Genomic DNA, 13,487 nt, shown 5'->3' with positions numbered 1-13,487 from the left:
ACTTTTTAAAACAGCCTTTTAGGTTATGAACTGAATTTATTCCCATTTTACAAATGTGAAAACTTAAGTAGACAAACTTACCTAAAGTTAAACATCTATTAGATGGCAGAATTGGGACTGGATTCTCCAGGTCTATCTGATTTCCTACCTGTGTTTTTAACTATTACCCTGTTCAAAAGCATTTAGCTTAACAAAAATATCGTTGGGTATCAGTTATATTGAAGATCCTGTGGTAAGTGCTGTGGAGGGAGGATGTGATCATTATGAAGTGTTCTGCATTTAATATGCTAATATTCTAAGAATGGACTTTAAAGAGTATCCCTTTTCCCTTAGCAATTGGAGTGGTAGAAATACACAGTAATAGATTCTATTTATAAATGATACTTGGTTGACATATTTTAGAGAAACCTTTTGGGTTACTGTGAAGGATTCATTAACATTTAAATGGGCCAGTTCTCCTTAGGAGTAGGACCATCATTGGCTTGATTCCCAGGCCATTACTTATTCAAAGCTCATGAGTGATACAGCCCAAAAGACACTGTACAAAGATAAATTGGATTGTAGAGCACAATATGGGGGTATAATTCAACATGTAGAAGTGACAATTGACTGAAACACAATAATAGGATAAGGAAGAACAGGGAACATTCTCCCCAAGCCTTAGAGTATACCTTCAGCAAGGATAGGGAGGAAGAAAAAATCACTGGATAAGAACAAGTTGGTAAGGTGTTTAGAGAATCAGAATACTGGCAATGCTGTACAATAGAACTTTCTGTGATAATGAAAATATTCTATATCTGTGCTTGCCAATACAGTAGGAAATATTACCCATCTTAAATTCACTTTCAAGCTAAAGGACTTCCCAAGCATTGTCCACCTGGGATTTAATCCACTGATTTTGAGGGCTGGTTTACTTCTCCTAATTATGAGTAGGGCAGACTGACTTCCTTTCTCAGTTACTTCTCTGACTTCACATTTTCACTTTATTTTAGACAGGTAATTCTTTACTCTTTTCAGCTCTTTGGCTTTTGGAAGTTTTTTGTTCCCATATCTTATTTAAGAATTTGTTTTCGTTGGGAATGTTGGTCTAAGTAACCTAATCTACTATTAGAAACAGGAATCTTGTTTTTAATTTCCTCGAAGCATGCCGTGTTCATAATTTTCCTGAGCTCTATGGCATAATCTTTCTTTTGTATGTTTCTCCTTTATGTTTTCCCATGTTCTTTTTCACCATTTTTTTTTGCAGGATTTTTTCTTAGGTCCCATGTTGAGAAAATTTTTATTGTCACTTTTCATTGGTGATGTTCTTCTTATACGCTGGAGAAATAGGCAGCTTGAGTGTTTGATCAGTTGTCTTCAGACACTTTTCTCATCAACATTGTTTTTCCATATGACTGCTTTCTTAGGTAGCCAAAATCTCCCCTGAAGCCCCATATATTATAGATTCTTTTTTCTATCTCTTTGTGTTCTTGTTGCTATTTTTATTTTCAGATTGTATAGGGGACAGATATCTTTTTTTTTTTCTGTTAACTTAACCTAGAAGTTCTGTTTTGTCTTTAGATGGGACTGCTGTTTGTACATGACATAGTTAACACAAAGTTTAAGTCTTAAAATTTAGTTCTCTGCCAGTTTCTAACCTTGCCTTTTCTGTATTTCCACATGCTTGTCTTTTGATAACATTGCATTTTCCTCCTTGTCTGAAAGAGTCTGTTAAATGATTTAGAAATTAGTACCATACTTTTTAGTGTCCTCTTGCTGCCTTATATATGTAATGAGGCTTTGGATTAGTTGATTTCAAAGATTTCCCTCTCCAGTTAGTAATTTCTTTGCAGGCTTATTGTTTCTAAAACTTTCTTTTTGTAGTTTATCAGTTTAAAAGTAAGTAGGTACTACAGGGATAAACTGTAATTTAAAAAATGTCTTGAATCTTCTGTTAAGTGATATTGATCCACACAAAAATCTGCACATAAATGTTTATAGCAGCTTTATTTATAATTGCCAAAAATTGTAAGAAACCAAGATGTCTTCAATAGGTAAGTGGACAAACTGTGGCACACTGATACAATGGAACATTATTCAGCAATAAAAAGAATGAGTTGTCAAGTCTTAAAAAGACGTGAATGAAACTTAAATGCATATTTCAGAGTATAAGAAATGTCTGAAAGTGTTACTTTATGATTCCACCTACATAACATTCTGGAAAAGGCAAAGTATGTAGAGATAGTAAAAGGATCAGTTATTTTCTGGGTGATTGAGGAAGGAGAAGGAGGAGGGATTAATAAGAGGAGTACAAAGGGTTTTGAGGGCTGTAAAACTATTCTGTGTGATATTTAATAGTCGGTTCATGACATTATACATCTGGCAAAAGCCATAGAACTGTACAATACAAAGAGGGAACCCTAGTGTAAACTGTGGACTTTAGTTAATGATATATACCTACATTGGTTCATCAGTTGTAACAAATTTACCACACTAATGTAAAATGTTAATACTAACAGAAACTATGTGGCATGGGAGGACGGTGAGTAGGAGAGGAGAAGATAGAAACTCTACTTTCTGTACAATTTTTCTGTAAATCTAAAACTTATTCTAGAAAGTAAAATCTACTAATTAATTAAAAGACACCGATGCCTGATAAAAAGTTTAAAGTATTGAGTATACAAAGTAATCAAATAACCATAAGTGGTATCTAAGTAAATAACAAAACAACATTATTTGAGAGTATGTTTCTTTTTATTGTTAACAATTTGGTCCTTACTCTGCCGTATTGTTTTTTTTAACAATACCTATATTTTTTACCAATACCTTTATTTTTTTACCAATACCTCATTTCTGTTCCTGTGTTTATTTTTCTTTTCTTTTTGGTTGTTTCTATTAGGTGTACTAGCCCTATCTTGGTACCCACCTGACTCAAATGATGAGAATGGAGAACCTACTGATAACTTGGTACCAGCTATTTTGGATAAAGCTCATAAATATAATCTGAAGGTATTTTATTTAATTTATTTTATTGAGATGTAATTGACATATAACATTAGATTGGTTTGTGTTCAACATAATGATTTGATATATGTATATATTGTGAAATGATTATCACAGGTAGTCTAGTTAACTTCCATCACCACACATAGTTACAATTTTTTTTCCTATGATGAGAATTTTTAAGTTCTATTCTTTTAGCATCTTTTAAATATACAATACAGTATTATTAACTATAGTTATCAAGCTGTACTTTACATCCTGGAGGCTTACTTATTTTATAACTGGAAGTTTGTGCCTTTTTTAACTATCTTCACCTACTTCACCCACCCCCTATCTCAGGCAACTACAAATCTGTTCTCTGTATCTATGAATTGGTTGTTTTATGTTTTATGTTTTACTTTTTGTGGGGTTTTTTTGTTGTTGTTGCTTTGTTTTGTTTTTGATTCCATATATAAGTGAGATCATATGGTATTTGTCTTCCTCTGACAGACTTATTTCACTTAGCATAATGCCCTCAAGGTCTGTTCATGTTGTCACGAGTGTTTTGTTTTTTTTCCTGTTTTTGTTTTTTATTTTGTTTTTTGGCTGAGTAGTATTCTTGTGTGTGTGTGTGTGTATCCACCAGTTTTCTGTATTCATTCATCGTTATGGATACTTATGTTGTTTCCATTTCCTGGGTATTATGAATAATGATGCAGTGAACATTAGAGTGGGTATCCTTGAGTTGTTGCTGATCATGGAGGAAAAACAGTCGACTCTTCTCCCTTGAGTATGATTTTAGCTGGAGGCTTGTGATACATGGCCATTATTTTGTTGAAGTACTTTTTCTCTATACACACTTTGTTGAGAGTTTGTATCATGAATGGGTGTTAAATTTTGTTGAATGCTTTTTTCTGCTTTTTTGAGATGATCACATGACTTTTATCCTTTATTTTGTGAATGTTGTGTATCACATTGATTGATTTGAGGGTGTTAAACCATCCTTGCACCCCTGGAATAAATTCCACTTGATAACAGCATATGATACTTTTGTTGTATTGTTGAATTCAGCTTATTAATATTTTGTTGAGGAGTTTTGCATTTCTGTTCATCAGGGATATTGGCCTGTAATTTACTGTGGTGTCTTGACTGGTTTTGGTGTCAGGGTAATGCTTGTCCCATAAAATGAGTTTGGACGTGTTCCCTTCTCTTCTAATTTTTGGAAGAATTTGAGAAGATTGGTATTAATTAATTCTTCTTTGAATCAGAAGCTGTCTGATTCTGGATTTTGTTTGTTGGAGGTTTTTGATTACTGATTATCTCCTTTCTAGTAATCAGTCTGTTCAGATTTTGTTTCTTCATGATTCAGCCTTGGAAGGTTGTATGTTTCTAAGAATATATCCATTTGCGATGTCAGTGGAGTATTAAAGTTCCCTATTATTATTGTATGGCTGTTTTACCCTTTAGGTCTGTTAATATTTGCTTTTATATTTGGATGCTTCTATGTAGGGTGCATAAATATTTACAAATGTCATATCCTCTTATTGTATTGATCCCTTTATCATTATGTAATGACCTACTTTGTTCTTTGTTTCTTATTACAGTCTTTGTTTTATGTTCTTCTTTGTCTTATGTAAGTATTGCCACCCCAGCTTTCTTTTGGTTTCCAAGAGCATGGGATATATTTTTCCATCGCTTCGTTTTCAGACTGTGTGTGTTTGTACATCTAAGTGAGACTCTTGTGGGTAAGATATAGATGACTTTTAAAAAATCTGTTTAGCTACTCTCTGGGTTTTTTGTTTGCTTGTTTGTTTGTTTTCCCAGAATTTGTCCATGTACACTTAATTATTGATAGATATGGAGTTATTGCCATTTTGTTTATTGTTTTATAGCCGTTTTGTAATTTCTTTTTTCCTCTCTACTTCTCTTGATCTCCTACTTTGTGATTTGATGATTTTCTGTAGTGGCAGTCAGATTCCATTCTCTTTATCTTTTGTGTACTTAATCTAGGTTTTTTCTCTGTAGTTACCATAATGCTGACATAAAACAATTTATATTTATAATAGTCTGTTTTAAGTCAATAACAAATTTGGTAACAGCCTAAAGCTCTACATTTTTACTTACCCCCATTTTATATTTTTGAAGTCACCATTTACATCATCTTATCTTGCATATTCTCTATCAAATTATTGCAGTTATAGTTATTTTTACTGTTTGTCTTTTAACTTTCATACTAGTGCTTTGTATAAGTGATTAATCTATCACGTTTACAACATTAGGTTTTTCTAAATTTTACTGTGTGTTAATTTTTACCAGGGGGATTTATATATTTGTATTTTTTTCCTGTTACTAACTAGCACCCTTTTGTTTCAGCTTAAAAAGTCCCTTTAACATTTCTTATAGGACTGGGCTATTGGTCATTACCCTATGTTTTATTTTTCTGGAAAACTCTTTATATCTCCTTTAATTCTGAAGGATAACTTTGCCATATAGAGTATTCTTGGTTGGCTGTTTAATTTTTTCAGAGCTTTAAATATATCATGCCACACCCTTCTACAATTTTTCTGCTGGAAAATATGCTAATAGTCTTTTGGGGATTCCCTTGTATATAAGAAGTTGTTTTTCTCTTGCTTCTTCATACAGTCTGTCCTTGCCTTTAACTTTTGATGATTTATTTATATTATATATATAAATAAATCTGGATGCTGTTTCCTTCCCCTGATTAGGGAAGTGTTCGGCCATTATTTCTTCACATAAATTTTCTGCCCTTTTTCTCTCCTCATTCCGGGAACCTGATGCGAATAATGGTCCTCTTGATGTTTTCCCATAAATTCCTTAAACTATCTTTGCTCTTTTTTATTCCTTTTTCTTTTTGCTGCTCTAATTGGAGGAGTTAAACTGCCCTGTCTTTGAGTTCACTGATCTTTTGTTTTGCTCTTAGTCTGCTTTTGAACCCTCATATTTGTCAGTACAGTTGTTGTATTCTTCAACTTCATCATTTCTGTAGGGTACTTTCCTTTATTTTTTGTTTGTTGAAATTCTCACTTTCATGTTTTTTTCTGACGTTGGTGAGCATATTTATTACTTATTTTGAATTTTTTGTCATGTAAATCATTTATCTCTTTTTCATTAAGTATTTTCCTGAAGTTTTTATCTTGTCCTTTTATTTGGAACATATTCCTTTGTTTCTTCAGTTTCCCTGACATTCTGTGTTGGTTTCTATGTATTAGATGAAACAGCCTCTTCTCCCAGTCTTGAAGGCGTTGCCTCATGTAGGAGATGAACCTTAATGTTTAACCCTGTCCTATTTCTTGGTTGTCTCTCATATCCTTGTGATTGTCCAAACAACCTACTTGGTTCTTAGTGGCTCCCAGCCGTTGAGGGTTTCCCAAGACCTGCCAGTGTCCTAAAAGGGAGGATCTCAGTCAGCACCTAAATTCAGGCTGATTGGAAGCCAGACTTTGGGCAGCAGCTTTTAAGTTATACATATATACCTCTTTCCATGGAAGCCTGGGAGATGGACATTTCATTCTGCTTCCTCTGTACTGAGCCCTGCATGATAGTTAAGAACCATTTCTTCCTTTGTGCCATCCCATTAGACCCATGAACACAATACCCACTAGCCACGAGAGCCAGGCTATCAAGGGTTATTTCTTGTGTGCAGCAACCACAAAAGCTGGTGCACCAAATGTGGGCAGAAGCTCCTTTCTCAAAGATTCCCACGACCTGGGGCTGGGCGGAGGGTGTTTTTGAAGTAGGTGCCCACTTCTTTCCCTGGTCTCTGCACAAGATTGCAGTTGGCCCCTAGATGTGTGTTTAATTTGATGTCTTCCCCTCAGGCCAAAGCTATGAAAATAGGATATTAGTCCTCTTTCACAGAAAGATTGGGTGCCTGTCTGTTACCTCTCTGCTTTGTCCTGTGGGTTGTTGCTGGTTACGAACTCTTTCTCTCTTTGTTTCGGTCCTATGGGACTCATAAATGTCCACCACTCTGGCCACCAGAGCCAGGTGGTCGAGTTAGTGCCCCCTTACTTAGCAGCAGCCACAAAAACCAGGCCATCAGTTGTATATACAAGCTTCTTTCTGGAAGATAAGGTGACCTGGAGTGAGACGGGGGAGGCTCCTTGGTCTTTGGAGAGTATTAAGCTTCTAGGTATGCCTTAAATTAGGTGCCTGCCACTTAAGCCAAAGCTTTAAGATAAGCATATAAGTCTCTTTTACAGAAAGACTAGGCATTTTAATTGGCTGCCTTTGTGCTGGGCCCTGGGGTGTAGGCATAGTGAATCCTCATGAGCCTTTTAAGTATGTTTCTCAGTTCACTATAGCCTTGTGTGTCTCATGGACACCAGCCCTGTTAACTTTCAAAAGTAAATGTTTTGGGTGCTTGTCTCTCAGGTGCAGGTCTTAAAAGTTGGGGTGCGAGATGTAGATTTCAAATCCTGTGCTCCTCAGGAAGAAGCTCAGAGTTGTGGGTTCCCTCCTGATTATGGGTCTCCATGCCAGGCTTGGAGTTTATGGTTAGATTGTGTCTCAGCCTCTCCTACCCATTTCAACATCAGTCTTTTTTTGTTTACCCAATATGTAGGAGTTTATTTCAGAGAAAATTGTTCCTTATATAGTTGTAGATTTGGTGTGTCCCTGGGAGGAGGTAAGTTAAGGCTCCCCCTACATTGCCATCTTGAACTAGAACCTCTAAAGGTATTTTATTTTATTATCGATTATTGATAATAAAATAAAATACTCGTGAACTATTCTTTTGGGCATGAGGATAGTAATTACAATTTTTGGAATAGTCGTTTTCATTAAAACTTGATGTGAAAATGACTTAGAATCTTTTTTAATAATACATTTTTTCATAAAAAATTTATGAGTTCCAAACCTCATCTAGATCATAGCTTATTAAAGTTTCCTTACTATTATTCTGTATATGTTTTATATTCATATACTTACTGTTTTAGCAGAAAAGAAAGAGAATTGCAGTGTTCTTTTATGAAGATAATACAGTAATTAGTGAGATTAACATGTCTAAGTATCTTGGATGTCAAAGATTTACTAAAAACAAGTTTTGTTAACCATATGAATTTAAATATTTCTGAAGTAGTTAGAAAACAAACTGCTGCTTAAAAATTTGTCAAAATCTGTATTTCATTTAAACCTTGTATAACACATACACACACAAACACATACACACCCAGGTACATAAAAAATGCAGGTGAAAGTCTGAAGACAGTTGTAAGACCAAGTATATTCTACCCAGATAGTAAGGCGTGTTACAAATGTGGGAAATTTTCTCACAGTATAAACTTTTATTTATTTCTTTCAGAAATTAATGAATCATGGAAACAAATAGAAGTAATGATGAAAAGGATTTTGAATAGCACCGCAAAGGAAATTTTATAATGAATAGCAAGAGAATAAGAATCGTTTTTAAAATCCAAGGATACTTTTCAAATATTGGTTATGTGGTAGTTAGCAACATTAATCTTAATAAATTCACAAAAAATATAACCATATGGTCTGCATTCTCTGACCATATTCAGTATAACTGAACATTAAAAATAAGACCAAAATGAACATTTAAAAAGTATAAAATTGTCTAAAATTTTAATTATAACATTATAACTAAAAATAACACTTCTTTTAAGTAAAGATCAAAAGTGAAAATTTAGGAGGATTAAAAATAAATAGCACTGAGATTATCAATACCAGTAGGACATGGATAATGAAATAAACTAAAATTAGAAGGAGGGATTAATAAGGATGAAGTAAGCAGTTAATTAAATAAAATACAAAACCTTCAAAATCAGTAGCCTGGGTAAATTATTTTTCCATTGTGGGGAAGAAAAAAACAGACAAACCACTGGCAAGATTAAAAAAGAAAAACATAGAGAAGACATAATATCAAAAATTGGAAGGGAATAGATCTATAGGGATAGAAGAGCGTTTAAGATTTTATATCACCATATTTAAAATATATAAAAAATAGGCAGCATTCTTGGAAAATACAAAAAAGTTTTATTTTTTGTGCAGAGAGAAGTTTAAAAAATCTAAATTGACTTATATCCTAGAAAAAAATTCTGAAGTTTTATTGAGTGTATATCTTTCTCAAAGCACCAGATCTTACCTATCAGTTCTGTTCAACCTTTGAGAACTGGTTGATTTTTGTGAGAGTGAAATACAGTGGAAAGTTTACTCATTATCTATTTCTGTATAACATATTACCCCAAAACTTGGCAGTTTAACACAACAAACATTTTATATCTCACGCAAGTTCTAAAGGTCAGGAATCTGGAAGTGGTTTAGCCTGGTGAGTCTGGTTCAAGATTTCTCAGAAGGTTATAATCAAGTTGTTGGCTGGTACTATAGTCATCTGAAGCCTAGAGGATCCACTTCTAAGCATTCTTTTGTGGTGGTTGTCAGACCTCAGTTTCTTTTAGCTGTTGGAATGCGACTTAGTACTTTTTTTTTTTTTAATTGAAGTATTGTTGATTTACAGTGTTTCAGATATACAGGACTTAGTTTGCAGGCAGCCTCTCCACAGGACTGTCTCCTTAATACATGGCAGCTGGCTTCCCCATAATGAATGATTAGAGAGAGTTCAGTATAGAAGGTGCAGTGTTTTGAACTAATTTAGGAAGTGACTGTCACTTATGCCCTATTTTATTGGTTTATCTGCTGGTAAACCAACCCTGGTACAATGTGGGAGGCAACTGCACAGGTTATGAATATCAGGAGATGGGGAGCATTGGTGGCCATCTCGGAGACTGGCTACCAGAGAAGACTTGCAACTTTATTCTATAATGATAACACAATTCTGATTCAAACACTAAAGAAGGATAGCACAAAAAAGAGATTTATACATTAATATAAATATATTAATGAAAATATATGCAAAATTCCTAAAGAAAACTTATATGAGAAGTGTCTATTAGCAAGAATCTAAGAGGGGGTTCAAGAGTATGAAATCTGAATCCAAATCTCCCACATTCAGTCCTGGCTCAAGCACTTAGTAGCTGTATATTTAACTCTTATGCCTTAGTTTCCTCATCTCTCAATGGAGAAAGTAACAAAATCTACCTTACAGAATGGTTATAAAGATTACATGCGGTAATATATGTAAAGCCCTTAGTGTCTGGCACATGGTAAACACTATGTAAGTGTTAAGTAAATAAAACTTAATTGATTATTTAAAGGAGATAAAACATCATCTTGATACTAATCTTCTGAGGAAATAAAAACTCATTACTAATAAAACTCTTAATAAAACATGTTTTTAACTTGATAGAGGGTATCTTTTATTTTTATTTTGTTGATTTTTCTATTAATTTTTATTGGAGTGTAGTTGCTTTACAATGTTGAGTTAGTTTCTGCTGTACAGTAAAGTGAATCAGTTATACAGATACATATATCCATTCTTTTTTAGATTTCCTTCCCATTTAGGTCACCACAGAGCACTGAGTAGAATTCCCTGTGCTATACAGTAGGTTCTTGTTACTTATCTATTTTATATACAGTAGTGTATATATTTCAATCCCAGTCTCCCAATTCATCCCACCCCCTCCTTCCCCTTGGTAACCATAAGTTTGTTTTCTACATCTGTGACTTTATTTCTGCTTTGCAAATAAGTTCATCTATACCATTTTTCTAGATTCCAAATATAAGCGCTATTATACGATATTTGTCTTTCTCCTTCTGACTTACTTCACTCTGTATGACAATCTCTAGGTCCATCCATGTCTCTGCAAATGGCATTATTTCATTCCTTTTTATGGCTGAGTAATATTCCACTGTATATATGTACCACGTCTTCTTTATCCATTCCTCTGTTGATGGACATTTGGATTGCTTACATTTCCTGGCTATTGTAAATAGTGCTGCAGTGAACATTGAGATGCATGCATCCACTCGAATTATGGTTTTCTACAGGTATGTGCCCAGTAGTGGGATTGCTGGGTCATATGGTAGCTCTATTTTTAGTTTTTTAAGGAATCTCCATACTCTTCTCCATAGTGGCTGTACCAATTTACATTCCCACCAACAGTGTAGGAGGGTTCCCTTTTCTCCACACCCTATCCAGCATTTATTGTTTGTAGATTTCTGATGATGGCCATTCTGACCGGTGTGAGGTGATACCTCATTGTAGTTTTGATTTACATTTCTCTAATAATTAGTGATGTTGAGCATCTTTTCATGTGTTTTTTGTTCACCTGTATGTCTTCTTTAGAGAAATGTCTATTTAGATCTTCTGTCCATTTTTTCATTGGGTTGTTTTTTTTTTTGTTATTGAGCTGCATGAGCTGTTTGTATATTTTGGAGATTAATCCCTTGTCAGTTGCTTCATTTGCAAATGTTTTCTGCCATTCTGAGAGTTGTCTTTTCGTTTTGTTTATAGTTTCCCTTGCTGTGCAAAAGCTTTTAAGTTTCATTAGGTCCCATTTGTTTATATTTTCATTACTCTAGGAGGTGGATCAAAAAAGATACTGCTGTGATGTATGTCAAAGAGTGTTCTGCCTGTGTTTTCCTCTAAGAGTTTTATAGTGTCCGGTCTTACATTTAGGTCTTTAATCCATTTTGAGTATATTTTTGTGTATGGTGTTACGGAGTGTTGTAATTTCATTCTTTTACGTGTACCTGTCCAGTTTTCCTAGCATCACTTAATGAAGAGACTGTCTTTTCTTCATTGTATATTCTTGCTTCCTTTGTCATAGATTAGGTGGCCATAGGTGTGTGGGTTTATCTCTGGACTTTGTATCCTAATCCATTGATTTGTATTTCTGGTTTTGTGCCAGTACCATACTGTTTTGGTTACTGTAGCTTTGTACTTAGTCTGAAGTCAGGGAGCTTTATCCTCCAGCTCCGCTCTTCTTTCTCAAGATTGCTTGTGCTCTTCGGGGTCTTTTGTGTTTCCATACAAACTGTAAAATTTTTTTGTTCTAATTCTATGAAAAATGCCCTTGGTAATTTGATAGGGATTGCATTGAATATGTAGATTGCTTTGAGTAGTGTACTCATTTTCACAATATTGGTTCTTCTGATCCAAGAACATGGTATATCTCTCCATCTGTTTGTGTCATCTTTGATTTCTTTTATCAGCATCTGATAGTTTTCTGAGTTCAGGTCTTTTGCCTCCTTAGGTAGGTTTATTCCTAGGTATTTCATTCTTTTTGATGCAGTGGTAAATGGGATTGTTTCCTTAATATCTCTTTCTTATCTTTCTTTGTTAACATATAGGAATGCAAGAGATTTCTATGTATTGATTTTGTATCTTGCAACTTTACCAATTTCCTTGATGAGCTCTAGTGGTTTTCTGGTAGCATCTTTAGGAATCTCAGTGTATAGTATCATGTCATCTGCAAACAGTGACAGTTTTACTTCTTCTTTTCCAATTTGGATTACTTTCATTTTTTTTTCTTCTCTGATAGCCATGACTAGGACTTCCAATAGTATGTTGAATAAAAGTGGTGAGAGTAGACATCCTTGTCTTGTACCTGATCTTAGAGGAAATGTTTCAGATCTTCACCATTGAGTATGATGTTTGCTGTAGGTTTGTCAGATATGGCCTTTATTATGTTGAGGTAGATTCTCTCTATGCCCACTTTCTGGAGAGTTTTTATCATAAATGTGTTGAACTTTGTCAGAAGCTTTTTCTGCATCTATTGAGATGATCATATGGTTTTTAGTCTTCAATTTGTTAATGTGCTGTATCACATTGATTGATTTGCATATACTGTATTGAAGAATCCTTGCCTCCCTGGGATAAATCCCACTTGATCAGGGTGTATAACCCTTTTAATGTGTTGTTGGATTCGGTTTGCTAGTATTTTGTTGAGAACTTTTGTGTCTGTGTTCATCAGTGATATTCGCCTGTAATTTTCTTTTTTTTTTGTGATATCTTTGTCTGGTTTTGGTATCAGGGTGATGTTGGCCTCATAGAATGAGCTTGGAAGTGTTCCTTCCTCTGCAATTTTTGGGAAGAGTTTCATAAGGGTAGGTGTCAGCTCTTCTCTAAATGTTGGATAGAATTCATCTGTGAAGCCATCTGGTCCTGGACTTTTGTTTTTGGGGAGTTTTTTAATCCACTTTCAATTTCAGTACTTGTGATTGGTCTGTTCATATTTTCTCTCTCTTCCTGGTTCAGTCTTGGAAGGTTGTACGTTTCTAGGAATTTGTCCATTTCTTCAAGGTTGTACATTTTATTGGCATATAGTTGACTGTAGTAGTCTCTTATGATCCTTTGTATTTCCGTGGTGTTCATTGTAACTTCTCCTTTTTCATTTCTAATTTTATTGATTCAAGTCCTCTCCCTTTATGTCTTGGTGAGTCTGGCTAAAGGTTTATCAATTTTGTTTATCCTCTCAAAGAACCAGCTTTTAGTTTCATTGATCTTTACTGTTTTCTTTGTTTCTATTTCATTTATTTCTGCTCTTTCTTTCCTTCTACTAAGTCTGGGTTTTCTTCTTCTTTCTCTAGTTGTTTTAGGTATAACTTTAGGTTATTTGAGATTTTTCTTGTTTCTTGAGTAAGAT

General features: G+C 34.3%; 1 protein-coding gene across 3 annotated transcripts in view; it reads left to right on the top strand.

The window, feature by feature from the left end:
- Positions 1-13,487, top strand: part of MANEA (mannosidase endo-alpha) — a 69,576-nt gene that overhangs the window by 29,663 nt on the left and 26,426 nt on the right. For all 3 annotated transcript variants that reach the window (XM_082475434.1, XM_082475436.1, XM_082475435.1), the window contains one exon: positions 2,879-2,988. In XM_082475434.1, the coding sequence (XP_082331560.1) occupies positions 2,879-2,988 (110 nt within the window). The remainder of the gene's footprint in view (positions 1-2,878; positions 2,989-13,487) is intronic.

Source organism: Balaenoptera physalus, assembly GCF_965194825.1.
Source record: "Balaenoptera physalus genome assembly, chromosome: 9".
Taxonomy (NCBI): domain Eukaryota; kingdom Metazoa; phylum Chordata; class Mammalia; order Artiodactyla; family Balaenopteridae; genus Balaenoptera; species Balaenoptera physalus.
Note: the sequence above shows the minus strand (reverse complement) of the source record. Positions and strands in the feature narration are given on the sequence as shown.